At 39.9% G+C, this 19,255-nt stretch overlaps 1 protein-coding gene across 1 annotated transcript in view; it reads right to left on the bottom strand.

Annotated features, from left to right (window-relative positions):
* The window catches only part of C9 (complement C9), a 47,844-nt gene that overhangs the window by 26,559 nt on the left and 2,030 nt on the right, over window positions 1-19,255 (bottom strand). The window contains exons 2-5 of the mRNA XM_028767553.1: window positions 9,881-9,974; window positions 9,126-9,270; window positions 8,684-8,831; window positions 938-1,076 (exon numbers count right to left, since the gene is read on the bottom strand). Coding sequence (XP_028623386.1) covers window positions 938-1,076; window positions 8,684-8,831; window positions 9,126-9,270; window positions 9,881-9,974 — 526 coding nt within the window. The remainder of the gene's footprint in view (window positions 1-937; window positions 1,077-8,683; window positions 8,832-9,125; window positions 9,271-9,880; window positions 9,975-19,255) is intronic.

Genomic DNA, 19,255 nt, shown 5'->3' with positions numbered 1-19,255 from the left:
GAGAGAGAGAGAGAGAGAGAGAGAGAGAGAGAGAGAGAGAGAGAGAAGGTAGGTACTGGTACTTGTTTGGAAGTCGGGTAACAATTTGAGTGAATCTGTTTCCTTATTTTACCATGTGAGCCTCAAGGATAACACTTAGACCTCCAGGTTTGGTAAGTGTTTTCCAGCTGAACCATCAAATTGACTCAAAAAAGTACATTTTTTAGACAGATGGTTGGCTTTCACTCACGAAATTTTGTGCTTAAGTGAAGGTGAATATGACACTATGGAGAAAGACCATAATCTCCATATTTCCCCTAGATCTGTGGGAAATTGATGACCTTATTCCAAATTTACAGGTGCAAAAAGAAAAAAAAAAGACAGTGTGTTCACTTGTGAACACAATGCCTATCTAGTCCAGATAAGAATCTTTCATATCCACAGGCAAGCAGGATAGCTTCATGTTGGAAAGGGTAGAGATTTATTGACAGTGATGTCGCTTCCCAAACAATACCAGTTACACTTGTTTAAAAGTCTGTATGTTTTGTTGCTTGGTGGTAGTGACATCAGCAGAGAGAACTTTCTAGAAGCTGAAGAAAAAGGACAAAATGGGTCTTTTTCAAGGAACAGCTGGTGTGGAAAGAATTTGATCATTTTGATCACATGCAAAATTTTATTTTACTTTAATTTTATTTGTAGTCATTTCAACACCTCCAGTGAATCTTCTTATAGAATATAGGTAATTTTCCAAAGCTTTCTTACCAGATTTACGTTGTTAGGGCTGATAAGAGACTACTGGGTGTTTCTGAAGAGGCCTTAGATACATCTCTCCTTTAAGTAAGCACACGTTCGCTTTAAATTCTTACTGTATTGCATCTTTCAATGAATCTACTATTAAATTTATCAAAGCATCTTTCATCCAAAACAAAAAAACACGTTTTCTCCTGAGGTGACTTACTTCATAAGCCAGAAAAGCCAAGTTCCAAGGTTTGCGATAGTATGTCAGTGTGTTTCCGTCCCGTATCCGGTCACAGAATCCGTTGTAGAACTCATTGTCAAAAGGTGTGCTCAGGGGATCCATCCCTAAGATGTTGATCCTGAGAAGAAGCAGAATGAGGTCATATGGGTAAATACCATTGTTAATGCAAGGCAGCCTTCTGGGGCCCGAGAGTGAGACAGCTTCGGTTCATGTCGCTGTCACCCAACACGTGTGGGGTTTAATCAGGAACAGAAGTGGAGTGTAGAGGGGTGAGGGACGTTTGCTTTGGCGCAGTGTCTTGGCAGAAAGCTTGCCTTAGGAGGGTCTTGTAAACTCTTTGGCATCTCGGGCACTGTTAGACCTCAGAAAAGAAAGGCCGTAAGTAGCACACAGGGGACCCTCTGGCTCCCGGAGTCTTAGCTCTAAGGCTGTACCTCTTACCTCACATCCCGGAGTGAACCAAGCGCCAGTGCTGTAACACCAACTATTTAAATTATTTGAGAGCAGATCATCCCAGGGGGGCAGTATAATTATATGCGTGTAATTTTTCATCTATGAATCAACATCGGAGTTCTTTCTCTCCCTATTCTCTTTATACTTAAGACTTCCTCCAGCTGTCTCACTGTTGTCAAAGATTCTCACCCCTCCCCCAGGATTATGTTATTCCTGTTGGACTTTCCAAGATGAACATTAAAAAAAAAATTCAACCCACAGGAAGGTGTTCTCAAAAGTTCTATGCACCACCCCCTTGAAAAGGAATATTTCTATCTAGCGATAATTCACAGACAGAAATACCCTTTGGTTGTAAAACAAAAGTTACATTTGATTTCTAGGCTTAAAAACAGTTTCTACACTTACCTCTTTGTGAAGTTCACTTTTGCCAGTATGAGGAGCGCAGTCATGGCTATGTAGGCGGTACACAACAATAGGTGGCTCTAAGCCCAGGATGCCAAAATGGAAATTTGTTCCACACACCTATAATTCCCGAAGCACAACTTTGTCCATTGTTCTAGACCACATACCTAACTCTAATGAACAGGATTATAAACCTGTATGTTGGCTTCAAGAGCATTTTATCAAAGTGTGGATGGCTTACCATAGCTTTTGCTTATGGAAGACAAAAAATAAAAGATAAAAATGGAATATTACCAATGGGTGCATTAAAAAATTCAAAATTTTACCTAAATATGAAGCTACCAAGAAAGCGATAACAGGACTCTGTAATGGAAGGACAGTTAAGGAATTTATTTGTGAAGGTTGAGCTACTGATAGAATTAGTTCACTCTCTAACCTTCCCAAAAGACCTTTCCAGCGAACGTTAAGGTTCTGAAGTTCTAACACAGAGCTAAAAATTTCAAATAAGTTACATAGATTATAGCTGTTTTATTTTCTTTGACATTGTACTGTTTGTTTGTGTTCTACTTTTTTTCTCACCTATCAGGGCATCTATAAAGCTCCCCATGGCATCATGTGAGGCTTTATGCACAAACATGTCAGTTGCTTTGACTGCTGGCATGTTGTGGAACGTAATCTCTGGACAGGAAGAAGCCTCGTGTCTTTGTTTTCTTGCTTTCCTTCATTTATGCAATCTCCTTAAGACTGGCTTCTTCTGATGTTAGCTGCTGCTCCTCTTTAGCTCGATGACTCCTGCAGCCCCAGTGTTTTACCAAACCACAGTGGAAAATAGCATCAAGCCTACCGTTACAGCTCAAAAGCAGAGCTGCCTGTCAAGCCTGGTCTTGTGAGTGATTGCTTCTTGTCTTCATTCACTGAAGGGTTGATGTGATTCTTCCACCTTGAAGTCAAGTGGCAGTGGAAAGAATGGATAATCTGCTTCTTAAACAGAAGTTCAGCTACATGTTATGTGATTGGTGGGCCATGTCTTGCTATATTATAGCTACATTGAAGAGACTCCTTCAGTGAACAGTGGAACAACCTTCCATTCTAAAGATTAACGTTTGGATGACTAATTACTACTTCTATGTGCTTATAATAACCAGGATGTGATATGAATACACTTAATACACAACTGGTTTCCACAAAAAATTGCTTGGAAGTTGGGGAGTTGGGCATATCATTGCATATTTAAAATTAATTTTGGAAGAGTATTCTGTGTCAGATAAGTAGTGTAAATAAATGCTGTATAAGGCCCTGTAATATACAAGGACGAGATCACCAGAGGAAGATAATAAAAGGAGTTTAAGAAGAAAAGTTTGGTTTGGGTTTTGATGGAGGTCCATACTGAGATTGTGCTGGAAGCACAGGAGGAATGATGAGGGCAAGCTCCTGCATGTGGCATACATTAGGGGTAGTGATCTTACCTGTGTACTTTCTAATGGAGCTTGATTAGCTATGCCTTCTTAAACATTTCTAGTGAGGCACCCATTATTTTTATCCTAATTTTAAATAGTTTCAAAGGATACAATTTTCTATCAGGCTATGGATAGTTACTATAAATATAAACCCTGTTCTACTCTGAAAATTAAATCTATTATATATAAATGGCATAGTGATGTTGCACATCATTCTCTCATAGAATTCTAACTTAATGTAAAACACAATATAATTTATATTGAGTAATCCTGTTGATTGCCTTTTCATACTTTGCTGTACCAAAAGATACTAATTGAATGTTTTAAGCATTAAGTATCCTTTGAGCATAGGAAGTAAGTATTGAAACTCATTATAAGTAAAATCTAGCATATAGGTGTGCTAGGTTTTTAAGTCATTGCCAAATTAAGTAAAATTGTATTAGAAAGCTATCCCAGTGAAACGAATTGAGCTTCTCTGCAAATTAATAGATACGTTTCTATGTCTGCAGATGAATGTTACTTAGTGCTCAAAAGATTCAGGGCTCAGCACTATTACTATTCTTACTCTCCATTTTATGGATGCAAACGAAGACAAATTTATTCACATAAGAAGATAATAGAGGCATCTTGTTATAGTAACGCCGCTCAAACCTTTGGCCTTACGTATCAAAAAGGTTGCATACATAATAGTCTTTTATAGAAATCATTTATTGTCTATTAACTAATTATTGATTAGAAAGATTAAGAGATGGAGATTGTCTTATTCCTAAGGCATCAGAGTCTAATTAGCCCTAGGATCTGGGACTGGATTTTGGGTTTTCCACCACATAGGGAGGTAGACAAGAGGGTACTTGGTTTTGGAAAGCAGATGATGGGTATGGAAAATCTGCTAGGGGCCTGGAGGCATGTATCATGGTAGATTGTTTGCTTTACATGAAGGAAGCCCTGCGATCAGTCTCCAGCACCACATACACCCTAGTACCTGGTACAATGGCACAAACCACTGATCCTAAGTCACATAGCAAGTTCCTGTCCTAAAAAATAATGCTGAACTTAAGAAAATGTGAGGAAGGACAAAGCAGTTGTAGATTTTCACTTACTTATATATATATATATATATATATATTCAAGCATGTATGGGGGTTGAGTTAGTCCAGTTACATAATTAATAGTAGAGGAAACTATTACCTTAAAGTTTGGTTGATACTCCCCTGGAAAGGTCTTGTGTGCCCTTAGCTACCCATAGTCTAGGTTGAAGAATATTGTTTCACAGAATAGCACTTGACCAGTTGGCCGGATCCATCTGGAAAGCTACAGAAGCCAATAAAGTCCAAAGCACTACTAAGGAAGAAATGTTTCAAAAACCTTTGACTTGATTCCACTCCTACAGAGACAGCCAGTCTAGCCTAAAATGAGCCAATATTTTTTTCTGCCAAGAAACATGAAAAGTACTCATGAATAGAAAAGTCATCACCTGGGAAATTTTAAGAAAAACGTGTTTTTTGGCAGTGTTTAGTTTAGATGGCTGCTTCCACAGCTGCCCCAGAACCACAGGCAGCTCCAATTCACCAGGTGAACTGACAAGAAAGCTCTCTTCACAGAAGTGTTGTGCTTAGATCACACACAAGAAAAGTAATTCCTTACATATTGTACATCAGTTACAGCTGGTTTTAATTTGTGCTTTTTCTATGAATGCAAGATGGCTTGGAGGACTTCCCTGAACATTTGTAGAGGATCTCAGATGCCCATAAGACAGAAGTCTGAAACATTTGTAATACAATGGAATTCTGCCAGAGCAGCAACTTAAATGAAAGAGCCCTTCAAATGGATAAAGAATAATTAATTACATCAAGTCCCTAGGACTTGCCCATATAGAGAATCTGAGTGTATGAAACAGTAGATCAGATCCATTGAGGTTTCCCAGACTGAACTGTGGATAAGCAATTTCTAAACATGTTGCTCCAACAGGCTTCTTTATTCCTGTGGTTGTCTCAATGAGAAACATACCTCACAGGCTCAGGTATTTGAGCACTTGAACCTCAGTTGATGGTGATGTTTGGGAATGTTTGGGGGGTATGGCCTTGCTGGGGGAAGTATATTACTAGGGCTAGGATTTGACATTATATAGCCTTTCTTTATTTCCAGTTTTTTGACTCTGTGTTTCTTTCTTGAGGTAGATGGTATAATCTCTCAGCTTCCTGCTTCTCCAATCATGGCTACCTGAAGCTGTATCTTCTTGCCATGACAGATTCTTACATCTCAGGAACTGTAAGCCCAAATGAGTTCTTCCTTTCCTAAACTACCTTGGTCTTAGTAGTTTGTCATAGCAGCAGAAAGGTAACTAATACAATCTCCAATGCTCTTATTCCTCATGTAACCCAAAGCCTTGTAAGAATAATGATGGTTTATTATACATATCCAAAATTCATAAAATTGAAGTTTATAATCATATAACAAAATATACTATATTAATATTTCTAGATATTAATGCCTAATTAGCTAATTCTAAGTATTTTACTATTTATCTCTATCTATAATCTACCTACACACACACACACACACACACACACACACTCATAGGAGAGAGACAGAGACAGAAACAGGGACAGAGATGGAGTCTTGCTCTGCAGTCAAAGCTACCTTTGAACCCATGATCCTCATGCCTCAGTCTCTCAAGTATTGAATTTATAGGCATAATAAAAATAATAAATAGCTACTTAGGGAGTTTCACTTTTTATTACGTTTATTTATTTAGTATATGTGTACATTTGGGTGGGATGCAGGTGTCATGGAACAAATGTGGAGATTAGAGGACAACCTGTTGAAGTGGAGACCCAAGGATCAAACCTAGGATATCAGCCTCAGTGTCAAGGGCCTTTACGCATTGAGCCATTTCACTAGTCCATGGACTGTCATTTTTGCAAGCTTAGTTTTTTATAGATTTCACTTTGCAGATAGGGCATTGACTTTAGGGCTTTGAAGCAGAGTGGAGAAGAGTAGGGGTGGGTGTAGTGAGAAGAAGGGTAAAGTGTTGTGCTTGGGAGAATACATTTTATGTGACACAGAGAAACTTGGCTCTAGTTCTCTAAAACACTCCCCAAATGGCTTAAATTATTTCATTCAGTTCTTATGTACAAAATGAATATGAAATGATCCCCTGACAAGGTCACAGGATCATTATGGCAGTCTGTAGAGCTAGAATGTACAAAGGGATTATGAGAAATTCAAGGTATTATGCAAATGACAATAGTAACTTTTATAAAAAACTAAATTTGCTGTGGACTTTTGCTTGTAATCATAGAGAATTCAATAAAAACTGTTGATGGACTGAATCTGAAAGGACCTACCCCATTTTCCATGTCCACAGATAATCTTTCCCATAGCTGGGCCCCCTCAGCCTTGATGGTCCAGCCTCATGATATTCCCAGAACCACCCCTGACTGTAGTAAAGTATAGGGTCCTAAGAGTCCTTTGCCAGTTCTCTAGGATGCTTCCTTAGGAAACTTGCCTGCAAATGCCAAGTTACACATTTTTCATTTCCCTGAACAAAGGAAACCAATAGATTATGAATGACTGGGTTTTTTTTTTTCAGTTAAGCAGGCCAACATTTCTGTATTCTTTTCCCTGTAGACAACTATAAATTTGCATTGAGTGAGAATAAATAACATATGTGATTCCATGTTTCAAGTTCTTTCATTGAGATTAGAGATAAAACTTTTTCTCCCCTAAGAAAAGCTGCAGAAGGGGTTTAGGATGACTTAAGCCCCGTGGCGATCTGGTTAGAAGGACTTTGGACAACTCTTTATTGTTAACTGTCATTTACTAAGATCCCTGGCTTAAGAATGCCCATTTGATTCACAAACACAGCTTTTAAGCTAAGGGCCAAAGGCACTGTGGGTAATATTTGAAAGCCATTTGGGTAAGATTTTATGAAGTGAAGAAATGATGTGTGAAACATTTATCTTGTGCCTGATGCTTGGAATCCTGGAATTTTGTTCTTACATTCGTTAAATGGATGTTTCCTCTGACCTCAGAGAGAAGACATCTTTACTGTCAGCCAAATCCAATAGGGAGGAAGTAGTCCTCAGTGCAGAGCTTTTTGACCTTAGGACCATGGTCAATGTGGGGCTGCAAGTAGTAAGATGATTACCATCAACACCACTAGCCTCTAAGAGCTAGTGGGATGCTTACCATCAACATCACTGGCCTCTAAGAGCCAGTGCCAGTAGCTCCTTTTAGCATTGCCCATTCCAAGTGCTGACAATTCAGATGATCTCTAGACATTTCTAAATGCTTCCTTGGGAAAATCGCTATACCCAAGGGCCTCTGTCACTCTAGTTTCTCTATCAGCTTTGTTCTTGCTATCTCTGCCATCTTTTTCTTCTCCCCATCTTTATTTCAATTCGGACCTTCTGTCCCTGAATTTCATCCTAGGAACTTAGCTTCCACATTAACTGACATTATCCAAGTTTCAAAAGGTCCCTATGAGTAGATTTTTTTTTTACTCATTAAATAATTCACCTGTTTATCTACCTCAAGAATGTATTGAACATCTATTTTGAGGCATGAAAACTATAAGAGTAGAGGAACCCATTACACGATAGATGACGAAATAGAACCATTTAATTCTGTCCAGTGCACTGCAATATGTGAAAGCAACTGCATCTTTGTTGGGGACAAAATTATCCAGCTCAAGAGAGTTATGCAAACTAGGTAGGGACTGTCCTTAGAATGCCTTGCAACTGGAAGAGAACTGGACCTTAGATCTGTCACCTTCCCAATTGCTGGAGCAGAGGTGTCCACAAAATCCTCTCTGCTCTATACAGTCCTACATTCTAAACTCCTAGACTTATTTTAGAGCTCATAGCCCAGAGCCACTTCATTTTGTGTGGAGAATGAATTGCCTGTCAGCTCTCTACACTGAGGCCCCAAACCCTATTACCCTCTGGCATTATAACTTACTCTTTTGGTCCCATTTCTTCTAGGCCAACTCTGTAATGCTTGAACCTCCATAGAACTTGTATTTACGTATCAGTTCAAGAAACATTCCAGTGGAAGGTATCCATGCTGGGAATTCTGATGCTTCAGTGGACTTGACACACCTTCTATGGATCATTTAATTCTAAATGTTGACATGTCATGTCTATTGCTGTGGTCTTCTTGATGTTTGTACATGAGATGCACCATCCCCTATTCACTGACAGTGAAACTCATTCAACAGACCTCTCCTGAGGTCATGTATCCCTACACACTAAATATTCTAGGGTCCTCAAATGTCACCCCCAGGCCAAAGAATACAGACCAAAGTTTGCACCACCTGTGCAATTCATATAATCTTTCCTATGGTGGCTTTGTTATGGTGAAAGAGTTGGAGGCCATTTCCATTCTGGAAAGATCCAAGTGAGATACAAACCCAAAGCCTGCTGTTCGTCCCAGCTCAGATTCTTCTACCACCCGGTTGCGGCACGGGAGGCGTGGTTCATCGTCGCAGTCAGACTCATCAGAAAAGTCTCCACAGTCGTTGTCACCATTACACAGAAGTTTCCTCTTTATGCACCTGCCTGCAGTCAAAATCAAGGAACATGCTATGTGTAATGCTCAATTTTCTCTTTTGCTGAAGTTACCGTGGGCACTTTAGGTTTGGAAGTGAGTGCTAGAAAGCCTTGATTCTGTTCCATAGATGATGTAGCTATCCTTGTTGTATAGATGACATAGCTAGCCTTGTTGTATAGATGACATAGCTAGCCCTAGTTGAAGAGCTATGGAAATATGTCTACCTATGAATATATGCTAATGTGTTTTCACTCACACCTGTACACAGAGATCCACAGAGAGCACAAGCAGTCTCAGCTTACCTGTTTCACACTGAAAGTCATTCCCGCAGTTTTCCTGTACCTCTTCACACTCCTGGGTGGGTTCACAATGTTGTCTGTCTCCCAAAGCATCAACACAACTTCTGCCATGAAACTGTCCGAAGGCTACAATGCTTCTTGAGCGAAACTGTAAACAAATAGTCAAACAAACAAAGCAGCTGAAAATATTCTATTTCTTAACGCAAAGGTGGATTATGGTCTAAAGCAGTGGTTCTCAATCTTCCCAAAGTGGGGAACTTTTAACACAGTTGTGCAGGTTGTAGTAATCTTCAACCATAATTATTTTCATGGCTCCTTCATAACTAATTTTGCTGCTATTATAAACTGCAATGTAAGTATCTTTGTTTTCTGATGGTCTCAGGTGACCTTTGTGAAGGGGTCATATGACATCAAAGGGATTGTGACCCACAGGTTGAGAACCACTGGAATAAAGCAACACATACATCATTGCAGCCTTTACATCCAAATGATTTTAATATTTTAAAAGAGAGATGGAAGAAACTGCCATTGATATCACTTAACAAAAATACTTTGCCTTCTAGATTGTGGAGTGAAGCATCAAACACCCAGTCTACTGTTTAATATGCAGGTCACCTAGTCAGACCAACCTTATTCAATTCATTGATAACCTCTTTCTGGATTGGAATTTGTTTCTAGGGGTCCCTGCCTCATGGCCATTCCCCTGAAGATACCACTTTTCAATTGAGGAGCTGGGGTGGATGGATTCAAATACTCACCCTTTGTTTGAGGCAAGGATCACACTCTGACCACTCACTCCATGGGCTCATTCTGCAGTCTATCGGTAAGAGAGAGTCTTGTGTTGGCTCTTCCCTATAATGAAGATTAAAAAGTATCAGTTTAAAATGACCATCACATACACTTCTTTCCAAGAAGCCTACCAAAATCAATTTCATGCATTTACTACTTTCCCCTCCTTAAGTCATACTGCCTATTCATATATGTGTATGTATGTGTGCACACACACACTCATTGGATATATGATATACATATATATATACACTTATACATGCATTTGAGTATATACATGTTTATGAATGTGTCTGTGCATATGCAAATGCACATGTGTGTGCATGCAGTTGAGGCAAGAGGTCTTCAGATGTTCTTTCTGAGTCATTCTCTACTTTAATCTTTGAGACAGGGTCTCTCACTGGATCTGGAGCTCATAGATTTAGCTGGACTGGGTACCCAGCGAACTCTGGAGATCTATTTGTTTCTGTCTCCTCCTCCATCCCAGTTAACGTACAGATGCACCCTACCATAACTGACTGGCTCTAAGTAGTAGCCTGGGGATTTGAACTCAAGTCTTTATGCGTATATTTACTTTATCAACTGATTCATTTTCCCAGCCCACCCATATTGTTTACTGTGTCTTCCATGACACTTGAGCACATACAGAGTGCTTTGCATTTTCAATTAGTTCTTTTGTTTAAGTCTAGCTTATCAGCAGCAGCAGAAGTACTAATGATGGTGAGTGGCGGCAATTTGGTCTGACAAGTATTTGACGAGCGCTCATCTTTTTACAAGTATGTGATGGACTCATAGGAACTGGAAATGTTTCACTTTCTTTGTGCATCTCACTCACCCCTGAGAGGCTGGGAAAGCCTGGAGTTGCCTGGGTCTCTTGCAAACTTAAGCCAGCCAGTCCAGTCATTTCTGAAGTAAACACCTCATAAATCAGCACCCCCCTCACCCCCGCCTGAATTCCACACCTCTGTTCTGAAATAGATGCTTTCCTGCTTCACAGTCCCCTTCAAGACCTACTCATGCTCTTTTTTAGTTTTGGCATCATGTGTTTTAGCGCTTCCAGCTTCCCTTGCATCCCGCCATCCCCAGGCACAGCGCTTAGCCTTATTTCTCAGGAATCCTAGTTCTAAACTGTGGCTGTTCCCTTGGTTTACGTTGGTGTCTTTTCTTGTCACAGACTCACCTTGGGCACTTAACCCATTAAATGATCAGAAAGACAAAGCAAAACCAAACAGAAGCTATTCTACAGGAATCCTACAGATATTTTACCTCCTCTTTCCTAGTCTGGGCTTCTATCAAAATTCTTGCACCAGGAAGGGGTCCTGGGAGGGTCAATCCCTCCATAAGAATGTTCTAGAGTTTAGATTCAATTTGCAGCTGATTAGCTGGGTGTCGCTTCCATTTTAAACTATTCCTCATAATGCTCTACCTCCAATTGCAGTATAACATATTAAATAAGCCAATAAGTGAACAGGCAAGCCCCCCTCTCCACACTTCTCAGTTTCTACCAGCTACATCATGTCTCTCCTGTCCTGCATGCTAACACATTATTTTAAAGATCTCAGTAAATGCCTTTCTTCTTTCCCATAATTCTCACATCCTTCAGCCCTCCATGCTCCTCAAGCCATTCAAGATCCTTCATACTTTTCCCCCCTGTGAATTGCTTGAAAAAGTAGCCTGCACTCCGATGATCTACCTCCTTACCTATCAACCAGTTTCCAACTCTCTTGCTCATGTATGCTGCCCTTGCTCGTCGGCGATGACTGTCACAAGGCTCACTCTCTTTGTCTCAGTCCTCATCTTACTGGCTTCCTCTGATCGTCTATGAACATTGACCACTGTTTTTTTTTTTAAGACAGTTGTTCAATATTTTCTCTTATCCTATTTTTAATTCCTGGGCAGTTTCATGGTTGTGCATGGTGATCTGAGTTCTCCTCAGCTTTTCCTTTCTCTTATCCCCCATCTCCTGCAGAAACTCTTCTGCATAGCCTGTCCTTCTTCTGCTTTCTTCTTTTGTGTGTTTAATTAAATCAATCAGTTTAATTAAAGTCACTTTCATTTAACTTAATGATTGATTTATCTAATTTTATTAATTTCTAATTAAATTTATTAATTAATTTAGGGATCAGATTTAATAATTTAATTTAATAATTGTGGCTGGGAGAAAGTTATTTTCTGGAATGTACACAACTTATCACTCGCTACACTTTTGAAAAAAAAAAACCTCTCTCTTCCTTAGAAGCCATTAACAGTCAACAGTCTCCCAGAGGAGGGCCTTTCCCATACATAACGATGTACCCAATTTTTGTTCAGGGTTTGTGTAGACAACCACAGCTGCAGTGAGTTCATGTCATGTAATGTCCAAAAGACATATTTTTGCTGGAGATCTCCCCATCCTATGGCTTTTATGTTCTTTCCTCCTTCTTGTTCTATATTCCATAATCTATGAAGGACATTATATAGATGTCTCTTTTAGGATCAAGTATTCCACTATTCTTTCATACACTGAGCAACACTGGACCCCTTTTCTAAGATCTTTTTTCCGCAATTTTAGATCACACTACTATCCTCTGTAGGGTCCTCCTCATCCTCCTTTTAGTCTTATAAGCAATGTTTATTCATTGAGGAGGCTGTCATTAGATTCTCCTCTCCTTTCCCCTCCTTTTTTTTTTTGCCCTCTCCTTTCTTCCCCTCCCCTTCCAGATCCATGGTTTCCACATGTGTGCTAATGATACCCAGACAGAGATAAACGTGCTGTCCAGACATCTCTCCTGAAGTTTAAACCTTGGAATCCAATTCTCGATTCTACATCTGGACTTGGACATCTTCATGGCCCATTGACCTCAATGTTTTCCCAAACGAATTCATTATTTTTCTTTTCTTTCAGGGCTGCTCTTTCATTTATGAGTTATCCTTGCCAGAGACTGGGTGTTACTTGTCTAATTCTCTATTCCCCCTCCTCATCTCTGTCTAATCGAGCATTGAAACCTGTTGTTGGCAGTCTTGTAAATTGTTTTTCAATCCATCCTTACTTCCTAATATCTTCCAGATGTTCTTCTGCTCTACACTGACATAACATCTCTTCTAGCTGACTGATAATTTCTTTCTGACTTAGTTTGCATACAGAATCCAGAGGGATCTTTTAGAAGAGCAAATTTAATGCTATCCTGCCCCTACTGAAAATTCTCTAATAGTTAGAAAGACTACATATGTGACAAGGCTTAAGTCTTCTAACATGGTGTGGAGAACGACTCCCAGAGATGGTTAGAATCCTTGGACTCTGTGAATATGTTATTTATACAGAAAAGGAGACTTTGCAGACACAATTCTTTGCTTTTTAGTGGAATCATCCTAGTGCCATGGGATCTTACAAACAGAATTGTTCAGTGAGGAATAACAAAGAGGCCGGAGAAACCCAAAGCCTAAAAAGAGACTCCATCCATTACTGCTGGCTCTGAATATGGAAGAGTAGAGCAATACTGAACCCTAAAGTCCTTTTGAAAAAGTCACATGGAAATCTACAGCAGAAGATTCCTAAAATAGATACATATATCAAAGGAGTTTAAGTGGAATTACCCTGTAATAGAAAGACATTACCTCAACTGGACATCATATACTCTCCAAAAAAAAAAAAAAAGCAGTCATTACCGGAAATGGGTTATATATTTTGAGTTACTGGCCAATGGGATCTCATAGACAGCCCCTCCCAAAAAATTGCAGGCTGTGGTTCTAGCACTTGGTCCCTCTTCACAACTTGGTAGTAAGAGTCTACTGCCAAAAACATTACATACTTATGTCATACAATGTGGAGAAATCTAGCTGGTACTCAATATGTGCTTTCATTAGTGAATAGCATTCATATTCCAGGAAGGTGTTTTGTACATTACACCAGTTTCATCAATAAATGAACATTGTGAGCTACAATAATGACTTGTCTGGTCAGAACTGTCCAGTGGTACGATAGTGGAGCAGATGTTATGGGGGTAACCAATCACTTTTTAAAATTGGCCAATCTACACTATCCAGGATTAGCCCTCATTTTCTGGAATCACAGGTTAAAAATATGTGGCCCATATGCAAAATCTCACAGCAGAATCTCTTTTTCAATAAGCTGAAGTCTTTGTGTCTGTTTTGAAGTTGCCTAACTGAGAAATTTTCTGCTAGAAGTTCTCCATTAAAGCTTCATTGGGTGCCAGGCAGTGGTGGCGCACGCCTTTAATCCCAGCACTTGGGAGGCGGAGACAGGCGGATTTCTGAGTTTGAGCCCAGCCTGGTTTACAGAGAGAGTACCAGGACAGCCAGGGCTACACAGAGAAACCCTGTCTCGAAAAATCAAAAAAAAAAAAAAAAAGCTTCATTGGAACTGGAAGGTCTTAATAAACAGTGGATGATACACTTTGTGTTCTATAACTGGCTAAACTTTATAATCTTGAGACATTAAAGATAGTAATTTGAGGGAACTGATAGACAGTTCAATAGCTATGAGCAGTTGTTGCTCTTTCAGATGACCCTAGTTCAATTCCCAGCACCCAGTGATGACTTACAACCATCTGCGATTCCAGCTTTAGGGGATTGGATGCCCACTTCCAGTCTTGGAGGTCACCAGGAATACAGGTGGTACACAGACACATATATAGGCAAAACAATTATTCCTCAAAACAAAACAAAACAAAACAAAACAACTCCCCCCACCCAAAAGTTGTGGTGGAGATCTAATTCAGTGGTAGATTGATTTACTAGCGAGTACAAACTTCTGAGTTCAACTTCCCAGCATCACAGCAATCAGTCAATTAATCAATGTATTTCAATCATATTGATTAAATCAGTTTCTCCAAGAATGAGTACTAAATAACCATGTTTTGAAAGGCTAGTCAGGTTAATTCTCATGTTCAAGTAATGTTTGAAAAGACTTCCTGGGAACATCTGGTGCAAATCCATGAGGAGAATGTGGAATAATTATAGGTGTGGGAGTGTTCATTCTGTCCACATTACCCAGGTCATTGTTGGCTTAACTATGTCACTGAACTGACCTGTCATTGATTTTATAAATTACATTAGGGTTTGTCCTTTTTACAACTCCATGGTGCCTTTCAAGATCTTGTTGCCTGAAACATGACAATCAGTTCCTATCTATCTGTTACTTACTTAGGTGAACATGTTAGCATTTTGTTCCAGCGTCTCACCAAGGGGGATCACTTCTTTGGTTTCTGAAACCACCCTATAGACCCACACTCTGAGATCTTTATCTCTCAACTGCCTGTTATGGTGCATAGCAGAGTATCATCCTTGGGAAATCAAGCCCACTAAAGTACTCCAAAGGAAATTATAGTTTTTGATTGGGTAAAACTACATCCTAGTCAGTGACAGGGACTAAAGTGAAGTTCTGTTCATCTGCCCACACATTGGTGATTAAACCCTGCTGCAGTGATCCTGTCCTTGCTTGTGTGCACTTCTCTATTGCCCTTTGTATTAATAGCCTCACGTTCACTGTGCGTACACTTGCTCATTTCTTTCTCAACATCTTCCTTAAGAATTCTCTCCATCTTAACAGTTTAACTCACAGTTTGGACTTAGTACAAAGCCCCTCATCTTTACCTTTGTTCATTTTTTTTTTTTGCCCTCCTGGACTGTGATTTGAACTCATTTCTTCAATAACATATCCTATCCCCAAAAGAAGATGTTAGAAGATCACATGCTTGCCCTGGACACAGTGCTTACACCTCTCTTTAGGTCTTAGACTTTGTGTAGTAATTTGCTTGAATCACTCAAACAATAGAAATTTAATTCCACCGTTCCCCTTTCCCCGCCCCCCGCCCCCCAAGAATTCTAGACAAGTAGGGCTGGTCTCTGCTGAGGTATCACTCATTGTCTTCTGGGTGGTGGATGACCATCCCTGTATTCTCTTCCCTGTATCACCTTTGATTAATTATTTCTTTTAGTTTTTGAAATCATAATTTTATAATTTCCCCTATCCCTTTCCTCTCTCCAAACCAAACCTTGCTCCCTCTTAAACTCATGGCCTTTTTTAGTAATTGTTGTTACATGCATATACATATATACGTATATATTCCTAAATATGTAAACACAAGTAACATGCTCAATCTGTATAGCATTACTTGTATGTATGTTTTCAGGGCTGACTATTTGGCTTTGAGTAAACAATTGGTGCGTTCTTCCCGGGGTAAGACTATTTCTCCCACTCTGAGTGTTCTCTGTCGCCTACAGATGTCTGTGCAGGTTTAAGGCTGCATGGGCTCTCCCTCATGCTCTTTAGCGTGTCCATTGGTGTCCTTCTTTAGGCAGTCATGTTGGAATATTTTGTGGGTTTAGCTTCTGATGTTCTTAAGAGACACAGCTTCTCAGCAAGCTCCCTGTTCCTTTTGCTATTGTGATCTTTCTGCTCCTGTTCTTCAATGATTCCTGACCCTTAGATTTGGGAATTATATTGAAGTTGTATCCTTTGAAACTGGACTCCCTGGATTTTCCTGTAGTCTTCTGTCTGTGCTCAAATGTACTCTTCTTAAAGACACTAGTCTTATCAGATAGAGTTTCACTTTTCATCCACATTTGAATGTAATAATATATTTTTAAATGCAACAAATATACTCATATTGGTAAATACCGAGCATTGGGAACACAGTTCAGCTTATGAACCTCAAGTGGTTTTAATGAAGATTTAATGAAGAAAAAAAAGCACCTTATACTCAAACCTCAAATTAGTGTTGTTAACTTTTATTTCTCTTATGTCAAGTTTTAGATAGACACCTGTCTGTTTATTTATTTATCGAAGAGTGGGATTGCTACAGTGTGTATATGACATCAGAGGACAACTTCTATGGTTCAGTTGTTTTCTTCTACCACGTGGGTCCTGGTGAACCAACTGAGGTCATCAGGTTTGGTGTCACGTGCCTTTACCTGCTTATCCATGGTAGACTTTATGCTACTCCCTTCTAAGCTCATTTCCATATAAACATTTTATTTTGATTTTGAGTAATAAGTGTCATTTATTATTGACTCACAGGCAGGAAATACAAATGGAGAAGGGTACTGCTTATTCCAAGTCAAACTATTACTACTGGCTCAGAATCAACCAGCTGGAATGACTGCACTTGGTTTAGTGCCGGTTGCTCCTGTCGCCTCTGTTTGCTTCCGCCCTCAACACAGATCATCTTTGAAATAAGCTGAGCTTGTTCAATCATTTCTGGATGAAATCGCCTCAGGACTTTTAGACACTTTGAGACATGGTGAGTTAGTAAGAACACAATTTATTTTTTATATGATGCATCAATTGGACAACATAATTCTTGCCTAGATCTTCAGCAAGCTTACAAAAAGACATGATGCCAAATGGTGCAAAAAAAATTAAATTGAACATTGTACCAGTCCATGGTTATTTGGTCCTCACTTTGTCAGGTGTCTGGCTGCCCGAGAGCAAAGTAAAAGCAGGACTCTGAGGAATTAGTGGGGGAGACGACGAAAAGGTTATGTAAACAGAGTGTTATTGAATAAGCACACTGCATAAATATTAGGACAGGAGACCAGTGACCTTGAATAACTCTGCCTTTCCTCCACCCTCTGAGTCCAGCACTACCTCGCCAACCCCTCTGACTCACTCAGCAGATAATCTTCTGTAGCTTGAGGATGGCCTGTGTACAGGACTCACCGCCTGCCTGTCATCCTGCTGAGCTATTAGGCGGAGCAAAGCTCTGTTTTGCCGGGAACTTTCGGGGCTCTCAGATGAAGTGTGCCTATCAAGGCCAGCCCATCTCCCAGTGTTTCAATCTCAGCTGGGAAGGCACTCCCCAGATCAAAGCAATGCACACCAGCACCACGGGGGATCTAACTCTGAGCCAGAAATGCATTAAAGGAAGGTCCTGTCTTCCCTCCAGGAAGAGAGGTTTCCAGAAAAAAGAAAACCATTGTAGCTGCTCACGTTCAAAATAGTGTACTTGGGCCAAGCAGGAAGACATTTGCTGTGTGAAGAATCTTTAGCTGTGGGGAAATTTCAGCTATTTGGAACTGTATGTTAAATTCACATAGTTCACGAAGATAAAAAGATAATAAAATACTCAGAGTTAATGTTTTAAGGCACATCCCTGAGTTTAAAACACTTATTTTATGTATTCTCAATGACCCAGTATAGAACAGCCTTCACTGAGGACCTGCTATACACCAGGACTAGCTAGTAACAGCAAATATGACACAGATATTTCACTGTGGGCGAGATCTGAAAGCATGCATGTACCCATGTAATATGAAATATCCCCTAAGATACACGAGTTTGGAGAAAATAGCATTTGGCTTGGGTGTGCAGCTGTGAAACGGTAGAGACTGGACTCTCCAGGTAGCCTGGCTCCTGAAGCTGTACTTGAGCTGTTATTTCCTTCTCATACTAGTTGTCAGAATTTCCATTCTACTACCCAAAGGAACATCTGAGATGATGATTTCCCTGGGACCTATTCTCCTGGGAACTCACCTTGAGGTGAGAGTTAGAAATACCCACAGTTTACTGTTGTCAAACTTCCACTGAACCTTGTGACCTCCTCAGAAGCTACTGTAACTCCAATCCTCCTGAACAAGGAATTGTTTGAAAGCAAAAAGAACAGTGAAATATATATATATATAATTACTTGATGCTTATTGAATTCTTTCTACATGCCTGAGGCAGAAGCTTGAAGTATGTCACACATGTGATAACTTAACATTCACATGAAAACACTACCAGATGAATTCTGTCAGCATAAGTATACGGATTGAACTGCAGAAATGAATGATCCGATCCGCTGAGGTTCTAAGACCTGGTTGGTATCTGAGAGCGTGAACTTATTTGTAAATAGGATCTGGGTAGAGGTGACTGAGTTAAAATGGGATCATGGAAGTGTATGCTTGGTGTCCATATAAAAGTAGAAATCTGGAGGCTAGGGAGATCATTTGGTAGGTAAAATGCTTGCTGTGCCCACACGAGGACCTGAGTTTGACCCGAGTGACAGAATGATTTTGACTTTCTCAACATCTTGATGTCAGACCTCCAGCCTCCAGCCGGGGAGACAGATAGCTTGTTTAAAACAATTCATGTCGGGACTTTGCTTTGGCAGCCACAGGAACAAGCCACAATCAATGTCTTATGGATCAGGGAACTAAGGTACAGAGACTCTGATCCATTCATTCCAGCCTGCACAGCTGCTAGTCAATGGTGGTTTGACCCGCAATACTGGTAGACAATGGCGGCTTGATGTGAGCTATGAGCTTCTGAAGAATATGTATGCTTAGAAACCATTTGAAATCTTGCTGCTGTTGTTCACGTAAATGATCTCACGTAGCTCCTGAAGTCTCCGAACCCTCCATCT

This window comes from Grammomys surdaster, unplaced genomic scaffold, assembly GCF_004785775.1.
Source record: "Grammomys surdaster isolate TR1022 unplaced genomic scaffold, NIH_TR_1.0 174, whole genome shotgun sequence".
NCBI lineage: Eukaryota > Metazoa > Chordata > Mammalia > Rodentia > Muridae > Grammomys > Grammomys surdaster.
The sequence above is the reverse complement of the archived record's forward strand: the minus strand, read 5'-3'. Positions and strand labels throughout refer to the sequence as shown.